Source organism: Panthera leo, chromosome B4, assembly GCF_018350215.1.
Source record: "Panthera leo isolate Ple1 chromosome B4, P.leo_Ple1_pat1.1, whole genome shotgun sequence".
In the NCBI taxonomy this organism is placed as follows: Eukaryota; Metazoa; Chordata; class Mammalia; order Carnivora; family Felidae; genus Panthera; species Panthera leo.
This window is the reverse complement of record NC_056685.1, coordinates 94690316-94716162: the sequence shown is the minus strand read 5'-3', so window position 1 is coordinate 94716162 and position 25847 is coordinate 94690316. Positions and strand designations below refer to the sequence as shown.

Genomic DNA, 25847 nt, shown 5'->3' with positions numbered 1-25847 from the left:
AGTTGTTAAAATGTCAGGGTTCAGCAAACTACACCCTTTGGCCAAATATGGCCTGTGACCTATACTTGTATAGGTAGGTCTTGGCTTAGCCTCAAGCTAAGAGTGGTTTTTACATATTTAAAAGTTTTTTTTTAAAGGAAAAAGAAAGACAAATATGAGACAGAGACCATACGCGGCCTGCAAATCCTGAAATATTTACTTTGCCAACCCTTGCTTTTAAGGAAGTTTCATTCTGATCAGACAAATATAGAATACACACACACAAAAATAAAAGAGTACATTTTAATAATAGTAATTGCATTGATATTTCCATGTATCAGTCACTAACTAAACACTTTACACCGTTATTTCATCAAGTTCTCCCTACAAAACCATGAGAGAGGTTCTGTTACTATCATTTTACAGATAATTCAGATAGATGAATTGGTGGGGTCCAGACAGTAAATGGTGGGGTTAGAATTTAAACCGGAGTGTTTAAGTCAAGAGTCCGTTCTCTGTGCTGTTAGAGATTCCAACTAAGAGCCTTATGGTCAGAAAAAACAAGAGAACAAAATTCTTGTTCAGAAGAGCAGTAAAGACTTCTCAGAGGAAATGGTTTTTAACCGGGACCTAAAAAATGTGAAGAGGGAAAAGAGGGAAGGGCATTCGAGGTTGAAGGAATAACATAAGCAAAGGCAGGAAGGCAGAAGAACCCAGGATACTAACAGGTCTCCAGAACATGCAATTGGAGGCCAGCATTTGGGAGAGTGGGGAAGCAGGGAGGGTGGCTCCAGGGAGTGGTCAGAGGTTATGGGGTCTGATCTTGGAAAGCTATGAATGCCACACCCAGGACTTGGTGTTTTATTCTGTAATTAATGGAGAGACCTTACATGTTTTTAAGCAAAGGAATAATTAGACCAGAGCTATATTGCAAGAAGATTAATCTTGTTTTTGGAAAAGAATGTTTCATGACCACAACATTCAGTGTCTCTACCAAAAGACACCAACCGCATCCATCAATGTCAACATCATTAGAAGCAACATCAATATTGTCCCTAGGGCTGGCGTGCAATCAAGAAAACACAGCACTCCTATATCTAGGTTATTAACAGTGTGACAGAAAATTGCATTACTGGTATATCACTAAGATGATTTTAGCGTTCATTTCTTGAGTGTCAAATGCCTCCAAAATTAGGAAAGAATACTCGCTTGCAATCCACAAACATTAGAAGGGGATAGAAATATTTTGAATTGCAGCAATCAGGTCTCTTATCTACTTTTTCCCATGAAAAGTGAATGAGTATCCTTACTTTTGGTTTTTAGAATCTCCTTTTTGACATCATTTCACCGTTTAGTTCCAGAGAAAGTTGGGAACCTGGAAGCAAACAGCAATGGTTCGATAAGGTCCCTACTAGTGAGCTGGTCGCCCCCTGCTGGAGACTGGGAGCAGTATCGTATCCTGCTCTTCAATGATTCTGTGGTGCTGCTCAACATCACGGTGGGAAAGGAGGAAACACACTATGTCATAGATGACTTGGGGCTCATACCAGGAAGACAGTATGAGGTAGAAGTCACTGTTGAGAGTGGAAATCTGAAGAATTCTAAGCGTTGCTATGGCAGGACAGGTAAGCAAATACCAACGTGGTAATGACTGTTGGAACCTTAATTTGGTCCCTCTCCCAAGTAACACAGATAGTGGTCAATATCATCCCTTCTCCGCCTCCCCGTGTTCCCTAAATTTGAGATATTATAGACTTATTATAGACTGAATTAGGTTTGGTAATGTTTAATTTTGTCAAATTAGAACATTAAAAATCGCTTCCAGTAGGAAGTCCATTATTCTATAAAAAGAAAGCCATTTTAAACACCAAAAGAATAGGAAGAAAACAATCTGAGAATCCTTCCCACAAAAGAGGACAGCTGACAATTTTTCTACTTGACCTAATTTGCCTTGACCTAATGTTGACTAATTTCATGTATCAAGGAAAGGTTATTAACGTGAAGAGGGATATATTTGGATTTTAGGGTAGAGGAGAATGAAAATCCGGAGACATGGGTTTTGGTATTCTGGCTGTCACCACTATACTGTAACACCTTGGGCAAGTCACAACCCCTCTGAGTGTGTTTCCTCAACTTTCAAATAAGAGAATTGCCCTTCCAAGCTTAACATTTCTATGATATGGAATGTCCATACTTGATATGAAATTTGAATATCTTCTTAGTCTTGCCTGATGATAAGTAAATAACTGCATTGATTCAATGTTCTTCTTAGAAGAATGTCAAAGAAAAGGACCAAGACACCTCCTTAGCTTGCCAACGGGGGTCTTCCAGTGATATCTTCATTTTCTAGATCTTAATATCCCTTAAATAATGATCAAAGACCTATATAAGCTTAAACCAAGCTCCTTTTAGCATTTCACAGAACAAGTGTCTATGTCCTCTCCAATATTTTACCTCATTCACCTAAAATAACTTGGAATACTGTGAAACAATAAGGCCTCTCAGCATACTGTCATAATTATCAGGAAAATTTTCTTAAACTGTACCTCTGGGTGAATAAGGTAAGTCGAAGTAGGCTTTGCTGTAACAACCCAATTCGTTTCAGTGTATTAAAGAAGGAAGATACAGATTTAGGGACTCAATTAGAATGGAATTATAGAAAATTTCTTTGATGTAAAAATCAATATGGTTCTTCCATAATTTTGTTTCCCTGTTGTTTTGTGGGACCAGTACTTGATTCTTAATGATGTATCCTAGAAATTGTAATAATAAAACTTTTTAAAGAAATAGAAACAATTTCAATTTTTTGGATAATGGGAGCCCTTAATCAGGTACTATTATTACTCTTGCTTTCATGGGTACATCAATGGCCCCTTCTCAGAAATGAAGGGAAGAAGCACTTTGTCTTTCCAACCTAACGGAGTAAAAAATACTCCTAACTTCACCTAAATACTCAAACATGGACCTTTCTCTGTGGGTTTGTGGATGACAAGATTGAATTAAATATTTTTGTATCATAGGGTTCATGTGAAGAAATAAATACTCAAGGTAATATGTGGTCAAAAATAAATGATCCAGAAAAGCACCTTCCAATAGTATTCTTTTGAATCCTCCTTTCTGGATACGTTATATAAACAAAGTTTGGAGTGCCTGCTGGCTCAGTGGGAAAAGCATGCAATTCTTGATCTCAGGGTTGTGAGTTTGACCCCACATTGGGTGTAGAGATTACTTAAAAATAAAATCTTAAACAACAACAACAAGAATAAGGATTAGCTTTTTTTCTTCTTCTTCTTCTTTCCCTGAGAGCTCATACACATTCAGAAAAGAAATGCTGAACTGGAACACTCCTATAGTTGGAAGGGAACAGCTCTCTAGGAAATACTCTAGTGTTTCTTTTCCTCCTCCTCCTCCTCCTCCTCTTCTTCTTCTTCTTCTTCTTCTTCTTCTTCTTCTTCTTCTTCTTTTAATGTTTATTTTTGAGAGACAGAGAGTGAGCATTAGTGAGGGAGGGGCTGAGGGAGAGGGAGACAGAGAATCCAAATAAGGCTCCCAGTGCAAAGCCTGATGCAGGGCTCAAACCCACAAACTGTGAGATCGTGACCTGAGCTAAAGTCCAACGCTCAACTGACTGAGCCACCAGGCACCCCTCCTTCTAGTGTTTCAGAATCAAAACATTGACACAGTCTCATTGCCTTTTCCTCAGCGCCCCTGGCTGTCCTCCAGCTTCGTGTCAAACATGCCAACGAAACCTCACTGGGTGTCATGTGGCAGACGCCCATAGCAGAATGGGAGAAATACATCATTTCACTAGCTGACAGAGACCTCTTACTCATCCACAAGTCACTCCCCAAAGATGCCAAAGAATTCACTTTTACTGACCTGGTGCCTGGACGAAAATACATAGCTACAGTCACCAGTATTAGTGGAGACTTAAAAAATTCATCTTCGACTAAAGGAAGAACAGGTAATATTCTCTATAAAAGTTTTACCGTGTGCTAAATTGTTTAACATTCGGTTTACAAGTGTTCATTAAGTGCCTATTATGTACTGGCCATTGTTTTATGAATTTTTTCTATTGTTTGTTTTTTATTATATTAATTTCAACTCTTAGTGTTCGTTTGTTTGTTTTACTTTGGGTTTATTTTGTTTGTTTATTTCTTTAAATTTTTCTTAATGTTTATTTTTGACAGACAATGAGAGACAGAGCATGAGCGGGGGAGGGACAGAGAGAGAGGGAGACACAGAATCCGAAGCAGGCTCCAGGCTCTGAGCTGTCAGCACAGAGCCTGACGCGGGGCTCGAACTCACAGACCGCGAGATCATGACCTGAGCCGAAGTCAGACACTCAACCGACTAAGCCACCCAGGCGCCCCGGGTTTATTTTGAAATTGAAACAGAGCAGAGAACAACTCTTCCAAGGAGTTTTGCTGCAAAGGAGAGGCAGAGAAATAGGGCAGCATCAGAAAGAGGAAGTATGTTTGAAAGAAGGATTTTTTTTTCAAGAATAGAAGAGATACCATGTTTTATGTAGACAGAAATGTTCTAGAAGAGAAAGGAGTGGTGATGATGTAAGGAAGGAGTTGCTGCAGTTATTATTTGAATAAGCAAGAGATACTGGGATTTAGAGCACAAGTAAAGGAATTGGTGTTAGAAAGGAACATGAAGGGGTGCCTGGGTGGTTGAGTCTGTTAAGCGTCTGACTTCGGCTCAAGTCATGATCTCGTTGTTTGTGGGTTCGAGCCCCATGTCGGGCTCTGTGTTGACAGCTCGGAGCCTGGAGCCTGCTTCTAAACAATTACCACTTACCTTCTCATCTTTCCTTCCTGTATGTCACAAGTTCTGTCTGGGCTTACTTTCCTTCATTTTGGAAAACGTTCTTCACATGTCCTTAGTTAGAGTTTTAGTGACTAACTCTCCAAACTTTTGTTTTTCTGCATATGTCTTAACATAGCTCTCAATCTTGAAAGATATTTTCCCTAGGTTGCAATTGTGTGTTGAAAGCTAGTTTCTCTCAGCACATTGAAGATATTATTGTAGTCTTTCTGGCATTTATCCTTGCTGTAGAAAAGTCAGGTGTCAGTCTAATTTTTTTTTTTCTCTCTCTCTGGGTAATCTATTTACTATGACTGCTTTTAAGATTTACTCTTTGCCTTTGGTGTTCTGTTGTTTACAGTAATAACCTAGATACAGACTACTATTTGTGTATCTTGCTTGAGATCATTACAATTTGTGTACTTGTAGGTTAGTATCTTTCCTCATGCCTGGAAATTCTCAGCCATTAACTCTCTGATACTGCCTCTGTTCTCCCTCTGGTATTCTAGAATATATATACATATACATGTATATATATTTTTTTCATGTTTTTCATACATATATATATGTATATATATATATATTTTTTCATGTTTTCCATATACTTGCCCTCTTGGCTATAATCTGGATAATTTCCAGCCCTTTGTTTTTAGTTCATGAATTGTTTCTTTAGTTCTGTCTCATCTTTTTCAACTTTATCCACTGAATTTTAAATTTTAATTGGTATGTTCTTCACTTTGAAACATTCTCTTTAGTTCTCTTTCCATATCTTTTTTGTGCTCGTTTGCTCTTTTGTCATATTTCCATTATCCACGTTTGTTGTTATAAGTAAATAAACCATTTTTATTTTACTTTCTTCTGTGTCTGATAATTATAATAGGTGAAATCTTAAGGGGTTCAATCCTGTTGTCTTTTGGGTTTGCTGCCTTTTGCTCATGGTGCTTTACTTCCTGAAATGTTTATGAGTCCTTAAATTCACCTTGGAAACCTTGTGAGAATTCTTTGAGGCCTTGTTTGAAGATGGGTTTTAGAGTTTTATTTTCATTTGATCCTTTGAGGTGCACGAGTGGCTATCAACCCAGACCTATTTTAATCTGAATTTTCAACTTGAGGTTTTTGAGCACCCGGTATTAATGAACCTGGGTTGAAAACTCACTGAAACCATCTTGAGGTTATGAATGCTCAGCAGAAATGGTTTTCTTCTCCATCCAGTGCCAAGGAGGCTGAGAGCAGAGAGGGAATATTTATTTCACTTACACTTAGAATGTAACCTTTCAGGACCCAGTGTTATGCAGGGTCACCTATGAGGTTCCTCAGTTTGGAAAAGTCCTACACTTTACCTCCTATCCTATAGATCGTGCAAATCCATAAATCAAAGCTTCAATTTATGTTTGAAAAATGCCACCAAAATGAAAGTATGCTTCGGTGAACCAATTACCTTTCTATCACTTTTAGGTCTCTGAGAGTTCCTTACATTCTTGACAATGCACTCGTACATTTATATATTTATATTTTATCCAACACACATAGTTGTATTTACTGGGGGGGATTTTCACAGTATGTAGCCCACTATATTGCCAGAATTGGGAGTCCAAGGCATTTTGTGAGTCTTAAGATCATTTCCATCATTCTCAACATTCACATTACTGGACCCTATGGTAAGTGTATTGTTTAACTTTGGAAGAAACTACCAAACTGTTTTCCAAAACAGTTGTAAAATTTTACATCCCCACCAACAATATGTGAGATTTCCAGTTCCTCCATGATCTCAGTAGCACTTGGTTTTGCAAGTTTTGTGTTTTTTTGGTTTTTTGGGTTTTTTTAGCCATTCCAATAAGTGTGTAGAGGTATATCATGCAGTTTTAACTTGCCTTTCTCTAATGCCTAATGGTTTTGAGCATCTTTCCATATGCCTATTTACCATTCATGTATCTTCTTTGGGGAAGAACATGTTTTCAAATATTTGTCCATTTTTTGATGGGGTTGTTTGTTTTTTATCACTTAATTTTGAGAATTCTTTATATATTCAGATATTAGTCCTTTTGTCATAAATGTGTATTGAAGTGGTTTCTCTCAGTCTGTGGCTTGTCTTTTCATTAATGTATTAGTGTATTTTACAGAATGTAAGTTTTTAATTTTGGTATCCAATTTATCAGTTTTTTTATTTCATGGACCATACTTTTGGTGTCATGTTAAAAAATCCTTGCCTTGTACAGGGTCACAAAGATTTTCACCTAGAGTTTTTATAGTTTTACATTTTTAATTGAAGTGCATAATCCATCCTGAGTTCATTTTTATATGTGTGTGAGATCTGGGCCAAAGTTTTTGTCTCTGCATGTGGATATCTAATAATTCCAGTCCTATTTGTTGAAAAGACCCTTCTTCCTCCACTGAATTGCCCTCACATCTCTGTAAAAAAATCAATTGACTATATATGTGTTGGTCTATTTCTGGACTCTCAATTCTGTTGCATCGATCTATGTTTCTGTCTTTTTGCCAGTATCACACTGCCTTCATTACTGAAGCTTTCTAGTAAGTCTTGAAATCAGACGATGTTACTCCTCCAACTTTGTTCTTTTTCAAAATTATTTGGCATATTAGTTCCTTTGCTTTCCATATGAAATTTAAAATGAGAATTGAATCTTCCGACCCAACTACAATAATATTTTTTAATGAATATATTTGTATCTTAATCCAAGAGTTAACAAATTCTAAGAAGGGTTGTGCCACGATTCCAATCCTTTTGATTACCAAAATTCAGGGAAGAGGCACAAAGAAAATCAAATACATTGATCAAGAGTCAGCTTTAAGATCTGTGTAAGAGATTTTTTAATGGGTAGGTTAGAAATCACAATAGTTGTTAATAGGAGAAGGGCACAGGCTCACAGGTTAGATAGATCAGGCTTTGGATTCCAGGATGACTCTTCATTAGCACTGTGATAATAGGCTAAGTTACTTATATTTAATTGTCTTTGGTTTCCTCATCAGTAAAGAGAATCAAATGAAATCAAATGTAGAGTTTCGAATGAGTATCAAATAATATGATTTCTAAAAACTATAGAGGCCATAACTGGCACAAAGCAGGAACTAATAGTTCCCACTACTAGTTATGGTTATCATTGTTAATTGCCAGTATTATAAGATAATATAATTTATACTATTGTAGCATTTTCACGTATAGTAATAATGGTCCTCTTGAGAATGCGCCAGTAAGGAATTAACCGGTTTTAAACTACAACCTAATCATCAGGTTGAAGGGATTTCCCACTACCACCCCATAACAACCATCAGCTCAGGTAGCTAATGTAGCACTCAGTTCTCATGAGGTAAGGACAGATGAAATCACATAAAGTAGGCAATATTCAAAAATAAAATTCTTTCATTACTGAACATGTAAAATCGGAACTACTTAATAGGTATGCTTCATCTCATCCTTGGATCTGAGGTAATTTTGATTTTCCATATAAACAGCTTCTGTATGGGAGTAGTTTGCCATATGCCACAGGAAATAGAGCTGAGAGTCTATAGCAAAAAAAATGTAGATATATTTTTAGCATCTTCAAGACTGTCTCCATTTTTGACTCACTTTGTTACACTTCCTTAGGGTGATTAAATGTCATCTGTTTTGCTTTTCTTTTTTTTTCTTCTTCTCTACTGTGGTTTAGTGCCTGCCCAAGTGACTGGCTTGTATGTGGCCAACCAAGGGACAACCAGCAGTCTGTTTACTAACTGGACCCAGGCACTGGGAGACGTAGAGTTCTACCAAGTCTTACTGATCCATGAAAACGTGGTCATCAAAAACGAAAGTGTCTCCAGTGAGACCAGCAGATACAGCTTCCACTCCCTCAAATCAGGCAGTCTCTACTCTGTGGTTGTAACAACAGTAAGCGGAGGAATCTCATCCCGACAAGTGGTGGTGGAGGGAAGGACAGGTAAGAGGAGCCCATGGCAGCTCAATCCTATATTCTAGGATTTTTTTAAACATCCTGAAAACAGATCCATTTTTGACTCTCCCAAAAGCCAAGTTTCAATACCAACCATCCGCAAGGTGGTTATTCTTCTAGGAGTAACTCTTACAACTCCTTAGTAACTCTTAGAACTCTTAGGAGTTACTCTTAGTAACTCATGTTACTCTTCTAGGAATGGAAATTGCAGGGTGGGTGAGGGTAAATGAGAATGAATTCTGAATTTTCTAAAATCTCCCATAAATGTGTCATAAAAACCTTTGCGGCAACATAATAGTCATTTGATGCCGAGGCTTATCCCCACATTCAGTTGATGATTTCCTTAATGTTCATGGCCCAGTTAAGATGAAGACAAGTAATGAGATTTCTTTTAAAAAAGGAAATTCCACTCCCTTTCATATTCTTTCAAGACATAGAAAGGAAATGATCTCTAATGTCTGTGGTTCAAAGTTGAGTTAATAAAATTCCCAAATCACATATATTTTCATAAGCAGCATTAAACAAGTGCTTAATACTATATTAATACTATTAATACTAAACAATGTTCCCTGACCTTGAAGAGATCACAGTCAAATAGGGCAAAGAGCTATGTGGTCATGTGCATCTGACAGGGTTGGCACCAAAGAAGGAGATACAATTTTCTGCACAATACCAAGAAAGAATATAAATAGACAATATACAACTTATGTTCCCGATTCTTAGAAAGAAAAAAAATGCATTCAGTAGAAGCTTTGATAATTACTAATGAACTCAGAATCAGGTCAGTGACTTTACCTACTTAATTTTATATGATCATAAGTTGGATTTCAGGCTGCTTCTTCTAGATTTCTGATGCCTACATCTGAGTATCAGCTGTAGGCATCATCGATAGGTCCCTTTTCTACAAATCATGAATCTCATCTACTTAATGAACCCAAAGAACATTAACTTCATTAACTCTCCCAGAAAAGCGACTAAGTCATTGAAAAGGTATTTCCTCGTTTTGGAAGAAATTCACTGATACATACCGTTTTTCTCATTTTCTCCTTCTGTGGTAGCTGATGTTGTTACTACCCACATCCTTCTTCCTGATACCTTCTTTCTCCGCTTTCAGTACTTCTTAGCACCAACCATTGGTGTAGCATAATTGGGGGTAGGGGACTGAAAAACTTAGCTTGGGAATCAGGAGGCCTAGAGTCTGGTTGTAGCTCTGCAGTTAACTTATGTCTCAAAACCTCCATTTTCTAATCCATCCCTAGTAATATACGCCAATTTACCCCTACTGGAGGAGGGAAGGAGAATTAAGAAAGCTGAGGTAAGGGTTGAGGAGAGGCTGCACCCATTTCCCAGCGAGTTGCAGTCATGTTAGTCAGATCAGACTGACTTACTTCCTGCTTACACAACTGTGCAATGTGGGGGTTCCTGATTAGATAGCTCTATTGGTTGGTTCTTTCCCAAGCAATAGTTCAGGGATCCAGGCTCCTACCATCTGTGGCTCTTCCTTCCTCTAGGTCCTCAGAACTCTGTCCATTTCTCCAGAGAATAGAGGTTCCAGGCAGGGGAAGATGATCGGACCTGGAAGTAGATGCATCACTTCCCCCCACATTCCACTGGTGGGAACACAACTATATGGCTACATGTCATGCGGGGAAGGCCGGGAAATATCTTCTAGTTCTGTGTCCAAGAGGAAAGAGAAGCACAACTAGTCAGATTCTGCCACATAAGTTAATTCCCATTTTAAAATACCTTAAGGGCTTTCTGACTTACTGTGATATACTAAAACAGTTTGGTGCCTTATACCACTTGGAGTAAGTGGGGCCTATAGTTGTTTTTATGCCTAAATTTCAATTGTAGCAGAGATATCAGTATTTGACCCACTGTATTTAACAGAAGTATGCAAAACCAAGACAAAAAAATTCTGTGAAGAATGATCACAATGCTTTGAGGAAAGGGCAAAATGTGAATAAATATAAGCATGAATTATTTTATTCAAACACATTAAGAGTGCAGACGTTATCATGGGAAAGGGGGAATATGGGATACCACTATAGAAACACAATGACTAGAGATTTTGAAATTTTCCTAGATTAGTAAATTTTGTATACAGTAGATTATAAAAAATTCAGTGGCTAAAGCCTGGATAGTCATTACCATCTACTCAAATTGCTGAAAGATCTGTCAGTGCTGAAATAATTGAAAGGTTTTGAAAGGTTGTCTCTTTCACTTATATTTCCACAGAGTTGAAACACATAAATAAACCTTCAGCCTAGATAAGGTGGCAAAATATTTAAAATTCAGGGGCGCCTGAGTGGCTTAGTCAGTTAAGCGGCAGACCATTGATTTCAGCTCAAGTCACGATCTCACAGTTCGTGAGATCGAGCCCCACGTTGGGCTCCGTGCTGACAGTGCCTGCAGCCTGCTTCTGATTCTTTCTCTCCCTCTCTTTCTGTCCCTGTCCTGCTCACACTTGCTGTCTCTCAAAATAACTAAATAAACTTAAAAAAATCTTAAAAACAATATTTAAAATGCAAGATATCGGATATGCTTAACAAATCTAATTCTAACCTGAGAAAATTCTTTTTCTAAAGGAAAAACAAATTTCATATCTGTTTTTCATAAACATGAATTTATATTTTTGACAAGACATCTGATAATTGTATCTTTTCTAATAAAATGCCAGTACTTGCAAATATTTCTAGCAGTTTTAAAAAACAAGCATAATTCTTTGAGAGCAACCAGGGGATGTACAGATTGTTACATTAAGGTTAAGAAAGAGGGGAAGGAAGGAGGGATGAAGGAAGGGAGGGAGGGAGGGATGGAGGGAGGGAGGAAGACATCAATATATAAATGTGGCTAAAAAGTTCAACTTTATGTACAGGAAATGTTCATATACATGGAACAGCATTAGCAAAGTTGTTCGATACAGTGCTATTTATAATTTTTGGTGATGGACAAGTGCTTGCACGTGTAAAGACAATTTTGGGGCTTAAGTCACAAAGTCAGAGCATATTAGATTAGAAGGATTCTCAGAGGTCATTTAGCTGGACCCTGTCCATTGTACATGATGTACTGCTAGTGACAATTATATGAAAATGTTTAGCTAAAGTAGTGAACCAATGATGAAAACAGTAGTGCAGTTTGTATACACTACAGGATTTTATTCTGATATTCACTACTGGCAATACTATTTACTGTACACTTATTTCTGATACAGGTACAATTACCACTCGATATCACAATGATTAATTTGCATACTGTTTCTAGCCAAGAAGCTCCTTGAAGGCATCCACATCTTTTCCATTTTTGTGTATGTGGCAAATAGTAGGTCCTCAATAAATGTTTGCAGCATTAAGCCCCAATTAAAATAGGCAAATGATGATGGCCGTTATCACCACAATAGCTTTTCTGCCCACAGTTGGGTCAACCTCCTGATTTGTTGCTTTCAGGATGCGCTTTTAGGTTTATTTCTTGCCACTAGAGGGCAGGAAATGCTTTACAAAGGGAAGATGCAACCCCTTTGGTCATGTTAGTTATTAGACTCCCCAGGAATAAATAATTTCATCACAAGAAAATCAAAACTATCCCAAAGTCTAAGCTCTTTAGAAAAGTTATGGCAACGTTCACCTTTCCCTTCAAACATCTTTGCTTATTGATGGGTTTGGTTTGAGCTGATTGGATTCAGCAATTTGGATTTTTAATGTTTTTTCCTTTTCCTACAGAGGGAACCTCCTGACATATTCACCTAAAAATGCCTCCACTTAAAATATCTTACAAACAACACCATAAAAATACAGTAGCGGCATCCATATATTTATAAGGCACCCAAAAGACCTCCTTGCATTTTTATTTGGGCTAGCCTTGCTGATATAAGAACACTCAGCTTCCAGAAGCTAAAGTGAAATGCCCACACATCTTTGACCTCTTAGGTAATCAGCTGAGATCTCCTGAGTCCACACTGTATTTTGCTGGCCGTCGTAGATGACTCCAGACTTTTGACTGTGCTTTCTTTTTAAATTTTCTCCCCCACTTTTTAAACCCCAGTCCCATCCAGTGTGAGTGGAGTGACGGTGAACAATTCTGGTCGGAACGACTACCTGAGCATCTCCTGGCTGCCGGCTCCCGGAGATGTAGATAACTATGTGGTGACCCTCTCTCATGGCAGCAGGGTAATTCAGTCCCTCATCATTGCCAAGTCTATCAGCGAATGTTCCTTCAGCTCCCTTACTCCAGGCCGCCTCTACAATGTGACCATAACTACAAGGAGTGGCAAGTATGAAAACCATTCCTTCAGCCAGGAGCGAACAGGTAAGGCTATATATACGGAGATCCAGGCTCTGTGAGAACTGCCTGGCTATGTGTGGCTCAGGGCATCAGATCTGCAACCGTTCTGTAATGATCGGATTAAGGGCTTTTTGAGATCACAGAATTGTGACAGAGTCTTCAAATTCTGAGCCTGGAAATTCCTTATGTGAGCAGATGTTTCCTTTAAAGTAAGATGAACGCTACATTTGTGGCTAGAATTCACATTATATGCAAATATAGTAACAAGTGTTTTCTGGGAGTACTTTTCAGTTGCTAGACACTGTCTATGTTAACTAACTTAATTCTTGCAAATTCCTGATTGAGGTCGTTGTTAGTATTCCCACTTTACAGATCAGGAAATCAAGCTTCAGAAAGGTTAAATAACCTACTTGCTCCACTGTTTAACTTGTGAAACAGCCAGTGCCTTTCTGTATTTAACCCCAGTTCTGAATGGCTCCAGAGCCTACAAAGTTATCTGTCCTGAAATCCTTGCTGAGATGCCTATTTGGTCAAAGTCTACTGTTCACTCTTTTTCACACAAGGTGAAGATGTGAACTTTCATAGTCTTGGGACCAGGAGCACAATCTTAGCAAAAGCAATGAATGCCAGGTCTTCGATGTGATGGAAAGAACTAAATTTAGACAGCTACCATTTTCCCAACGTACTTATGCTTTTGGCGGGGTTACATCTGAGATTTCTGCTTAAGTTTGACATTAATATTTTGTCAGATCTTTCCTGCTAAGCTATGGGTTGATATTTGCATTTAAAAATGCCAGGGTTTTGGAACACCGGGATGGCTTAGTTGGTTAAGTGTCCAACTTCAGCTCAGGTCATGACGTCTTGGTTTGTGAATTCAAGCCCAGTGTCAGGCTCTTTGCTGACAGCTCAGTAGAGCCCACTTCAGATTCTGTGTCTCCTTCTCTCTCTGCCCCTCCCCTGCTTGCCCCCCCCCCCGTCAAAAATAAAAACAAACATTAAAAAATTTTAAGAACTTGTTTAATTTAAAAATGTCAGGCGTTTTTGGCAAGAGAGTCAAGAATATTCAATGTAGAAAAGACAGTCTCTTTAATAAACATACAGAGATAATTGGATATGCACGTGTAAAAGAATGAAACTGGACCCATATCTTACACCACTGACAAAAATTAACTCAAAATGTATGAAAGACTTAAATGTAAAACCTTAAAATATAAAATTCCTAGAAGAAAACATAAGAAAGCTTTTTGACATGGGCCTTGGTGGTGAGTTTTTGCATATGACATAAAAAGCACAAGCAACAAAATAAAAAATGAACAAGTGGGACTACGTCAAACTAGAAGATTCTGCACAGCAAAAGAAGCCATCAACAAAGTGAAAAAACAACCTATGGAATGGAAAAGAATATTTGCAAACCATATCTGGTAAGGGGTTAATATCAAATTCATCATTAATATTCTAAATAGAAATAACTTATACAACTCAATGGCAAAAAAGTAAATAACTCTATTTAAAAATGGGCAAAGGACCTGAACAGTCATTTCTCCAAGAAAGATATACAAAGTTCAACATATACATGAAAAGATGGTCAACATCACTAGTCACCAGGGAGATGCAAATTAAAGCCACAATGCAATATTACCTCTGGCCATCATCAAAAGACAATAGATAAATGCAGTCATGGACATGGAGAAAAGGGATCCCTTGTGCACTGTTGGGAGTATAAATTGATACAGCTACAATGGAAAACAGTATGGAAGATCCTCAAAATTTAAGAACGACCACATGATCCAACCATTCCTCTTGGGGGAATATATCCAAAGGAAACAAAATCACTAGCTCAAAAAGGTATCTGCACCCTTGTGTTCATAGCAGCATTATATACAGTAGCCAAAACATGGAAACAATCTAAGTGTCCATCAATGGATGAATGGATAAAGAAGTTGTGGTATATCTATATAATGGAATAGTGTTCAGCCATAAAAATGAAGAAATCCTACCATTTGCAGCAACATGGATGGACCTTGAAAGCATTGTGCTAAGTGAAATAAGTCAGAAAGAGAAAGACAAATACTCTGACCTAACTTATATGTAGAATCTAAAACTAAAGCAAAAACAAACTCAGAGAAAAAGGGATCGGACTTATGCTTAACAGGGGCAGACGGTGGGGGAAGGGAGAATTAGAGGAAGATGGCCCAAAGGTACAAACTTCCAGTTATAAAGTAAATAAGTGCCAGTGATGTAAAATACCCCATGAATGACTGTGACTACTGTATGATCTATAGGAAAATTGTTAACAGATTAAATCATAAGAGTTTTCATCATAAGGAGAAAATTTTTCTCCTTTTTTCTTTTCTTCTTTCTTTTCTTTTTATTGTATCTGTAGGAGATATTGGATGTTAGCTGAACCAACTGTGATAATCATTTCATAGTATTTATAAATGAAACCATTATGTTATATGCCTTAAATTTATACAGTGATATATATCAGTTATTTCTCAATAAAACTGGAAAAAATAATAACAAAAAAGAAATTAGAAGAATATACTGTAAAAAAAAAAAAAAATGAATTTGTCAGGTTTCCAAAACCAAAGTGTATTCACATTCACCGAAACCAAAAATTTCAAAATCACTTTTGACACGTTAGCCTTTGCTAGGATCTGCTATTGACTCTCACAAAAGTTTTCACTGGTATATCTTTATTTTACTTTTCTTGCCAATAGTGCAAACAGAGAGCATTACTACTTAAAGTTACAATGGTTCTCCTCCCTTGCTCCTCTGTCCACTTAACTCCATCATGCTGTGCCATGTGTCCCTCTCAGTTCTTATTAATTCTTTCTAGGAGAAATTTAGCACTCATTGCAGTCTTTTGCATCTCTCCGTCTGTGATTGCCTTTATGTCTGGAACCATGTCTTTTTTTGCGTGTTTTTTTTCAAAATCTGGCTTATATAAGAACTTATAATTTTATTGCTGTTGCTGAACGCAAGAATTAGCCAATCATCTTCTGGACTCAAAGACCTTACAAAAATCTAAAACTATGAAAAAAAAATTCATTTTTTGCATGAGGATCAGGACAATTGATTTCATCCTGTTACCTAGCAAAGGGTCTGGAGCCTCATAGGCACTCAATAAATGTTCAATAAATTAACAATCAGAAATCACTTAGCTCTAGCTAGTTTTTAGTGCCCCGTGGGTAGAGGTTAGGAATGTCATAACCCCTGAAACTGTCTATGAAATTGTTGCAGATAGGAAAAGTATGTGTTATTTCTTTGAGGAGAGAGTGTGTGATTTTCGAAGTTTCTGTGACCTCAAAAAGGTTAAGAACCACTGATTTACATTGCTACAGGATGCTAACATTGAAAGTGTCCGTAGATTGATCTAATCCCATCTCATTTGGTGATAAAGTCCAGGAGGGAAAGTCACATTGCTAACCAGTAATCAAGTTCAACCTAGCTCCAAGCGCTATTTCCATTACATAGTGCTATCCCTGAAAGCCCTGGTTGGGGATATAAAGAGCTATGCCCTACCGTCAAATGATTTAAAGCCTAATTATAGTGATAAAATCACAATAATGACTGAGATGTGAAAAGTAGATTTCCATTTATGAAGCAGCCTTATGTCAGTGTCTTATGTTGATCAGCTTGGAGCCTAAAAATCACCAGAGTTAAAGGATGTATCATCCAACTACTAACCCCTTGCTTCCCCTCTCTGTCAACTCATGAACGTTCCCTATCCATCTGATCTTCATACTGCAAGCCTTTTGCTAAGATTGTTTTGAAATGCAAAAAAAAAAAAAAACAGTGACCCTTTATTCAAAGCACCTGCTTGACTCTTTAAACCAGCATGAACTTGGATTTGATACAATGAGTCAATCAAGGCAAGCCATTGCCCCCCAACAAATCAGTTTAACATAGAGTCACGTCTGAGTTGCTGTCTTGTTGATTTTGGCTGATTGTGTCAAAGCCCTTTTCCTTTTCTAATGCTTTTGTTCTACATTTTGGGTAAAAATATCAATATTTCTAATTCTGCATCACATCATCTCATCGTGCAGCAAGGCAAGTCTCACAGATTACCTCCAATTCCACCTGGAAAGCCCCTTATTGACTTAACATGGTGTGTAACCTGGTTTTTCTTCCTGTAATAGTTGCTTTGTCTTCAATAAATTGCCTGGGTCATTGACTTTTCTTACTTAGCCCATGTGCATAAAAACTTCCAAATTTCTTTTCCTTTATTCTATGATGAATAAATTCTAGGTACACTGTAATTGGTTTGGGTAAATATCTTGAAGAAAGCATACCTGTCCTGGCTCCATATCTGCAGTGAGATATAGTCTTTTTTTTTTTTTTTTTAATTTATTTTTTTGCAGAGAGATATATTCTAATACAAAAACTAACCACTACACATATGCCAACAAAATATAATAAAATGCAACGGTAGGTGTGAGAAACATCATGGAAAATGTGGTTTAGAAGCCAAAATATTGAAATTTCTGGGTCATTTCGTGCTTCAAAGGAAAGTGGAAGAGAAGGTTTAGACACAGGCTTTGTCCAATTGATTGATCAATTGATAGACTGGTTGAGAGAAAACCACAAGTACACATTGTTTGTTTCTTTGTATATTTATTGGGGGTAACCTCAGGTGCACAAAATTGGATTAATCTTAATACTTGGTTCAGGAAACCATGTTTTGTCACTTTTATTTATTTTTTAGGCTTCTAATTTAATTTAGGTATTTAATTAGTCATTTTTAATAATGTAATACACACAAGAAACCACTACCTATAATAAAAGCTAGAACCTTGACAATAACCTATATCAAGTCATATGGTTCCCACCTCACTGATTCATCCAAAGGTGAATCCCATTTTCATCTGTCTTCTTGCCTTTCATTTTGCACAGTTTTATTTATGTAGTCCTAAAATTATGTTAAAACACTTTGGTTCTCACATTATTATTTTTTTTTAATGTTTTATTTATTTTTGAGGCAGAGAGAGACAGAGCATAAGCAGGGGAGGGGCAGAGAGAGAGGGAGACACAGAATCCAAAGCAGGCTCCAGGCTCTGAGCTGTCAGCACAGAGCCCGACACAGGGCTCGAACTCACAAACTGCGAGGTCATGACCTGAGCCAAAGTCGGACACTTAACCAACTGAGCCACCAAGGCGCCCCTAACATTATTTTTAAAAAGGTTATTTTAGGGCTAGCTTGGTGGCTCAGTCATTTAAGCATCCGACTCTTGATCTCAGCTCATGTCTTGATTTCACGGCTTGTGGGATTGAACCCCGAATGGGACTCTGCGCTGACAGGGCAGATCCTGCTTAGGATTCTCTCTCTCCTTCTCTCTCTGCCCCTCCTTTGCTCATGCTCTCTCGCTCTCTCAAAATTAAAAAAATAAATAAATAAAAGGTTATTTTATGCAGTATGTAATCTCTTAGGACTTATATTGATAACATTCACTTGTATTTTGTGTTTTGATGTTAAAGGCACAAAAATCCATATTTTTACATTTTGAGTTAGAAAGCAATTAGTTATGACTGTTATATAATTTCAGTGTGTATATATACCAGTTCATTCATCCACTCTCCTGTGGTTGAGGATCCTCTCTCATCCCAAGTCCTATTGGGTTTTTTTAATTTTGCCATAAAATTATAGGGTATTTTGCCATGGTCTTGATTTGATCACCAGTGATGTTAGACATCTCTTCATGTATTAATTATGTGTTTCCTCTTCTTCCATTTTTCTTCTGGATTATTTGTATTCTTCTTTGTAACTTTTATTACATCTTGAGTCAACAGGTATGTTAGAATTATTAATATCACCATCAATTCATATTAATCATCAGTTATCATTTTTAATGTTCAGTCTTGTACCTGACATTTTGTGTAGGCCAGACACATTGTGTAGTATAACAGTCTTTCCCCTCTGGAAACGTGTGATCTGAAGGTCTAAAACTTTTGTTTTCAATGCCCACAATAAAAATCTACTCACTTACCTTTACTGTTTCAGGTTGTCATCTGTGATCAATTACTCACTTAGAATCACTATATCTTTAGTACTTCTCTGTTCTCTTTTTCAGTGCCTGACAAGGTCCAGGGAGTCAGTGTTAGCAACTCAGCCAGGAGCGACTATTTAAAGGTATCCTGGCTACATGCTACTGGAGATTTTGATCACTATGAAGTCACCATTAAAAACAAAAACAACTTCATTCAAACCAAAAGCATTCCCAAGGCTGAAAACGAGTGTGTATTTGTTAAGTTAGTCCCTGGACGGTTGTACAGTGTTACTGTTAGTACAAGAAGTGGACAATATGAAGCCAGTGAACAAGGGAATGGAAGAACAAGTAAGTGGAAAGATCGCAAAATCTGGTAGCTGGTTGGGACTTGAAGGTCATCGAGTCAATAAAATATATGAGCCTTGCATTTTCTCTGCTTACTGATCAGTAAATTACATTCCCAGTAAGTCTTACTTGGAGCTAACAGCATTCGGCCAAGCGATGGCCTATGATTACAGAATATTTATTGGTAGATAAAAGCAAGCATAGTCGGGAAGCAAGAAGGCCAAATGTCCCATTTCTCTTCCTTGTCCTCTTGCGTTGTGGCATTTAAAGTTCTAGACATCTTTTTTTATCTTATGATTGAGGTCATAATTCATTTTATAATTATATTCTACCAACATTTACATATAAGATTTATGTCAGGAAAAAAGTTATAATTTTAATAGTTGCTTCCAATTTTTTTTATTTAATTTAATTATGCATGAAGTAATTCAAGTGGTTTATTTGGGGAAGAGATGTTTGCCAGTTCCTTGAATGTGATTCATAAATTATTGTGTAGGTAAACTTTAATCAGTCACATTCCTGAAGTGTCTTCTCTATTCCTCTCTAGTCCCAGAGCCCGTTAGGGATCTAACATTGCGGAATAGGAGCACTGAGGACCTTCTGGTGACTTGGTCACGAGCTGACGGGGATGTTGACCAATATGAGATCCAACTGCTGTTCAATGATATGAAAGTATTTCCACCTTTTCACCTTGTAAATACTGCAACTGAGTATCGATTCACCTCCCTGACCCCAGGGCGCCAGTATAAAATCCTTGTCTTGACCATCAGTGGAGATGTACAGCAGTCAGCCTTCATTGAGGGCTTCACAGGTAATTTCAAATGTGGCTCTTGAACCTGAGTAGTTGTGGTGGTGTATTTAGCATGTTGGGTAGCCAGGCATTTGGGATGAGGATTTTAGGGTAAGAAGGAGATGGCAAGAAGTGAGGTTATCTTGATGGTGACAACGATGTTGTCCAATCTGGATTAACTAAAGTACAACACAGGGTAAAACGAAAAAAGGCTTTCAGAGAAACAGCAAATAGCATTGGATTTATGTGAATAGCTGGTGCCTGTAAGTCATATAAATTAAAAAAAAAAAAAAACAACTCTGTTGGTTGGGTATCCTTTCTTTGGAACTTTGTTCGGAGTGTTGTTATGATAGTTGACATTTATTGACGGTTTACTTTGAGCCAGACCCATAGTAAAGAACTTAACATGTACATTTTTGTTCAATCCTCACAACTCTGTGGGCTGGTTACAATTACTAACATTGCCATTTTTCTGATGAAGAAACTGAGACTTACAGAGGGTTAAGTAACTTGCCTATAGTTCCACAGATAGTAAATGAGAAAACCAAGACCTGAACCAAGGCAATGTTACTAGCCCCTAGCTCTACTACTGGCATTCTTCATTTCTACTCACTGGTTTCCATGTCCCCCTAAACTTCCCCTATCAGCTTCAATTCAGGCAGAAAAATCCGAGCAAGTTCTTTTAGTAAGTGCCAAAATATAAGAAGCACGAAAATTTTGGCTGAAAATTTCCACAGTTCATTCTCTGAGTGATGACTTTTAAATTTATTTTCCTTTTTAGTTCCAAGCACTGTCAAAAATATTCACATTTCTTCCAATGGGGCGACAGACAGCCTGACAGTCAACTGGACTCCTGGTGGGGGCGATGTTGATTCTTACACCGTGTCAGCGTTCAGGCAGAATCAAAAGGTTGAGTCTCAGACTATCTCCAAGCACGTCTCTGAGCACACATTCCATAGACTGGTGGCCGGGGAACAGTACCAGATTGTGATTGCCTCGGTCAGTGGGTCCCTAAGGAACCAGATAGACGCCGTTGGGCGGACAGGTGAGTGCCCGCTTGGAAAAAAGCCAAATTTTATCCATAATGCGACAACAGGTGGACTTACTTAGCTATTCACAAATCAAAACTAACCAAATCCAAAGCTACAATTGAATGTGGTTTCAAGAGTCTTTCTCATACTTTTTTTTTTTTTTGCATTTTTCTTTCTTAATAGAGATCTTCAAAACAAATGAAAGGTAATTAGGAACCAAATCATTTGAATACATTTGCATATGTGCTAAAGGATATAAAAACTTTAATTTTAACAAGTAGACACTTAGAACTATTGACATTAACTACCTATAAATATTTACCCTTTTCTGTAAAGTTTACCCCTTTCTCAAAATTACTTTTTTAAATGAACACCTATGCCATTTACTTCATTTGTTACAAGAACAAGTAGCAAATGAAGGAATAATGTGCCTATTTATATTAATATTACTGTTAATATATTACTTATAAAACAAAAATAAGCTATAAGCACCTGCTATATGCCAGGCATTTAAAATTATCTCGAGTCACACTAGAAGATAGAGATCATTCTTTTCATCTTACAGATGAAAATAGGGCTCAGAAAGTTTATAGAACATTATCAAGTATATAAGTAATAAGACCAAGAGCTATAATTCAAATCTAAGTCTGTCTGGCTCCGAACCTTATACCCTCTATACTGGGATACAATAGATCTTCCATTCTCATAACCACTTGTTTAGCTGTGGGGCCTGGGCTTCTGTACTGTGCCCTACTATGTCTCTATTTCATATATGTATATCTCCAACCATATGTTAAGCACTATGCTAGAAAATGGGAATTCTGTAGCAAGATAGAGCCCCAACCTCAAGAAGCTTATGATCTAGTGAAGGAGACAGAGAAATAAAAAGGCAATTACAGCACAAGTTCTAAAATAAAAATCATAATGAGGTGTGTTAGGAGCAAACATGAAGAGTCAGAGAAGGTTTCCAGGAAAAGGTAACATCTAAATAGACACTAAGAGTCATACTGGTGACACGTATGTTGACTTGGTTCCAGCAGAAAAAAACAAAGGCCTGAAGGTGAGAGAAAGTATGGCACATTTAAGGACCTACGCACTGTGTGGTATGCTAAAGATGAACCATGTGGCCAAGTAAGTAGATGGACCAAATTTTGAAGGGCCTTGTGTGCCTTGTTAAGGTGTTTAGAATTATGGAGAGCCATTGAAGGGCCATCCACATGGGGGTGCTGTGAGAATATGTCACACATAGTGTGGGAGGCGAGGAAGCAAGGGGACTGATCACTAATGTGAGGGATGATGTTGTCCTAGGGGAGTAGTAGTGGATAGAGAAGGGAGAGAAGTGGATAGATGAAAGAGATATGAGATTTAGGACTTAGGAATTACAAGACCCATGTTTGATTATATATGTAGAAGGATCAGAGTGACAACCCACATTTCCGGCTTGGACCAAGAGAAACAAAGGACAAGAAAGAGGTTATGAGGAGGGAGCTGAGGAGTCCAATTTGGGCCTCATGAGAATTGGATGGAACATGCAGGGAGAGATGTCATTTGCAAAAATAGAAGAGAGATCTGAACTGCAAGTTTAAATTTGGGAGTCGTCACCATATGGGTAACAATTCAAACCATGGGAGTGGATGAGATCTCTTAAGATTATGTAGAATGAGAAAAAAAAATATGAGCCTAGGACAGAAAATATTATTCAAAATAATACTATTTTGCCTTTCACATCAGGAGCCATAGTAAAAAAAAAAAAAAATCATTATATGCTACTGCTTAGGTGAAGGCTCAGAGCTTTGACTTGAGTTAATCTTGGGAATGAAAGTCTAAACATAATTCAGCCGTCCAAACTATATTCACTGAATGTAAATGTGTTCAGCATCTTCCACTTTCTAGATACATAAATATGAATCACTGCATATTTATCAGTGTCACTTTCACTAATTTTTCTACTTGTTTGACTTCAAGATCCTGTCTTAATTCAGCGAAAAGAATGGAGACCCAAAGCAGGTGTACAGATAATTCAGGCCAAGAAGTGCTCTCTCCTAAGGGCACACACAGGGAGTGTAGGTGCAACACAAGTGAACTGGTAGCATCGTCTTCTACCCACAGTTCATTTAGGACAGTTTTTCTCCATTGGTTTCTCAGCCGGTTTACCCTAAGTGAGGGAATCTGACGGCCATTGCTTCTCTTCTTTCTTTGCAGTTCCAGCATCTGTCCAGGGAATAGTTGCAAACAACGCATACAGCAGTCATTCCTTAACTGTAAGTTGGCAAAAGGCTGTTGGTGTGGCAGAAAGATACGAGATCCTGCTTCTAAATGAAAATGGGATCCTTCTGAGTAACACGTCAGAGCCAGCCTCCACCATGCAGCACAAATTTGAAGACCTAACACCGGGAACAAAGTACAAGATTCGGATCTTAACTGTCAGTGGAGGTCTCTTCAGCAAAGAAGCCCAAACTGAAGGCCGAACAGGTAATCCGCATGGCTTGTTTCATACCAGATCTCTCCCTGTGTGCTATTCCTTCAGAACCGAAGGGTTGGAGAGATGAAGCAACACGGGGAGATGATGTCTGTTTCTTGACACAGTGGGAACATTCACCATGATTTACCACTTCCCTGTCAGCCAGCCTCTCCGCACAGGTTTCAGCCTACCCCACGCCAGTTCAGATACAGTGTTAAAACCTACTGCCTGCCGCTGCAATAAGTTACCGCCAACTTGGCAGCTTAAAGCAACATAGATTTTTTATCTTGTAGCTCTGGGGGTCAGAAACTGAAAGTGGGTCTAATGGGGCTAAAATTAAGGCATCGGGTATCAGCAGGGCTGTGTTTCTCCTGGAGACTTTAGGGGAGAAGCTCTCCTTGGCCTCTTCAGCTTCTAGAGGCCACTCAGATTCCCTGGCTCATGTCCTCCTTCCAACAATGGCATTGTTCCAACCTCGGTGTATGTCACCATATCTCTTTCTTTACTCTTCTGCGTCCCTCCTCCATATTTTAAGGACTCTTGTGAGTCACCACCTGGACAATCCAAGATAAGCTCCCTGCCTCAAGATGTTTAACTTAATCACAGGTATACAGTCCCCTTTGCCGCATAAGATAACATGTTCACAGGTTCTGGGGATTTGGACATGGACATCTTGGGGGGTCATTATTCAGACAACAACACTGGTCTAATTGATTACTTATGAAGGAGCTAGATATGAAAGGGGGGGGTGATGCTGACAGAGATGAAAAGATGAATTAAGCATGCTTTGTCCCGGAAGAGCTGGCTGACTGGTGGGATAGACAGACACATAGACAAAGGATGACAATACTTTGTGGTATTTGTGATGACAATACTTGTGATAAGGATTATATAGAAGAAAGGAATGTCCAATACCAAGAGGAGCATGGAGGACAGGTAGAATTGGGAGGTCCTCGTAAAACTGACGTTTCAGTACTGTCATGAAGGATGAAACAATTCTGCATGTGGAGAGAAGGTAAAAGGACACCATGTACAGACAGACTGTCCTGTGCCAAGACAGGGAGGTGTGAGAAGGAGCAGTGAGAAGCAATGGATGGATGAGGTGTGGGTGGCATGATGGAGAGGTGAGGCTGGAAAGGCAGATTAGGGCCAGATTAGAGAGCGCCTGGCACGTCTTCCTCAGGGGGTTATTTTTCATCTTATAAGCAGTGAGGAGACAATACAGGTTTTTCAGCCAGACAGTGAGTGCTTTGTAATAAAAACTTGTACCTTAAAGAAGATAAATCAGATGGCAATGGGGGATAGACAGGTTGAATGGAGAAGAGACTCATTCATTGATTCATTTGTCATTGAGCACCAACTATGTGCTAGGCACCTTTCTAAATGCTGGCTACCCAGAAGTGAGTAAAACGTGGTCATAAAGCTTACATTCCAGTAGGAAAGAAAGGCAGTAAACAAAATAAATAAGTAAAAAATATAGTAGATTAGATGGTGGTGAATCCCAAAAAGTAAAACAGGATTAACAAGTGTTAGAGGCTTGCAATTTAAAAATTTTTTAATGTCTATTTATTTTTGAGAGAGAGAGTGTGTGTGTGCGAGCAGGGGAGAGGCAGAGAGAGAGGGAGGGAGACACAGAATCCAAAGCAGGCTCCAGGCTGTGAGCTGTCAGCACAGAGCCTGACGTAGGGCTCGAACCCACAAACCGTGAGATCATGACCTGAGCCAAAGTCCGACGCTTAACCAACCGAGCCACCCAGGTGCCCCGAGGCTTACAATTCTAGATAGCACAGTCCTCACAGGTTTTGTTGAGAAGGTGATATTTGAATAAAAGTCTGAAAGAAATGAGAAAAAGGGTTATGCAGGCATTTGGGGGAAGAATATCCCTAAGCAGAGCAAAGAGCTAAGGCAAAGATCCTGAAGCAGGAGTGTGTCTGGCCTGTTGGACCAGTAAAGAGGCCAGAATAGTTGGAGCGGAGTGAGTGAGAACAAAGTGGGGTGATGTGGTCCGAAAGGTAACTGGGGTCATAAGATGACTGCAGTTATAGAAATGATAAGGGTCAAAAGCTGAACTAACACAGGGGCCCTGGTGAAGAAAAGTAGATACAGTCAAGAAATACTTCTTCATTAGATAAGATGGCTACTTGGTGTCCGAGTAGAATACAGGAGGAGGAACAGAAAATTCCAGAACTTCTACCTGGGGTATCTGGAAGAAGATGA

The 25847-nt window shown here is 38.4% G+C and overlaps 1 protein-coding gene across 3 annotated transcripts in view; it reads left to right on the top strand.

Annotated features, from left to right (window-relative positions):
- PTPRB (protein tyrosine phosphatase receptor type B) overlaps positions 1 to 25847 on the top strand; it is a 114527-nt gene that overhangs the window by 47435 nt on the left and 41245 nt on the right. For all 3 annotated transcript variants that reach the window (XM_042947169.1, XM_042947168.1, XM_042947170.1), the window contains 8 exons: positions 1335 to 1604; positions 3683 to 3943; positions 8457 to 8723; positions 12777 to 13040; positions 19088 to 19351; positions 19896 to 20159; positions 20920 to 21183; positions 23372 to 23641. In XM_042947169.1, coding sequence (XP_042803103.1) covers positions 1335 to 1604; positions 3683 to 3943; positions 8457 to 8723; positions 12777 to 13040; positions 19088 to 19351; positions 19896 to 20159; positions 20920 to 21183; positions 23372 to 23641 — 2124 coding nt within the window. The remainder of the gene's footprint in view (positions 1 to 1334; positions 1605 to 3682; positions 3944 to 8456; positions 8724 to 12776; positions 13041 to 19087; positions 19352 to 19895; positions 20160 to 20919; positions 21184 to 23371; positions 23642 to 25847) is intronic.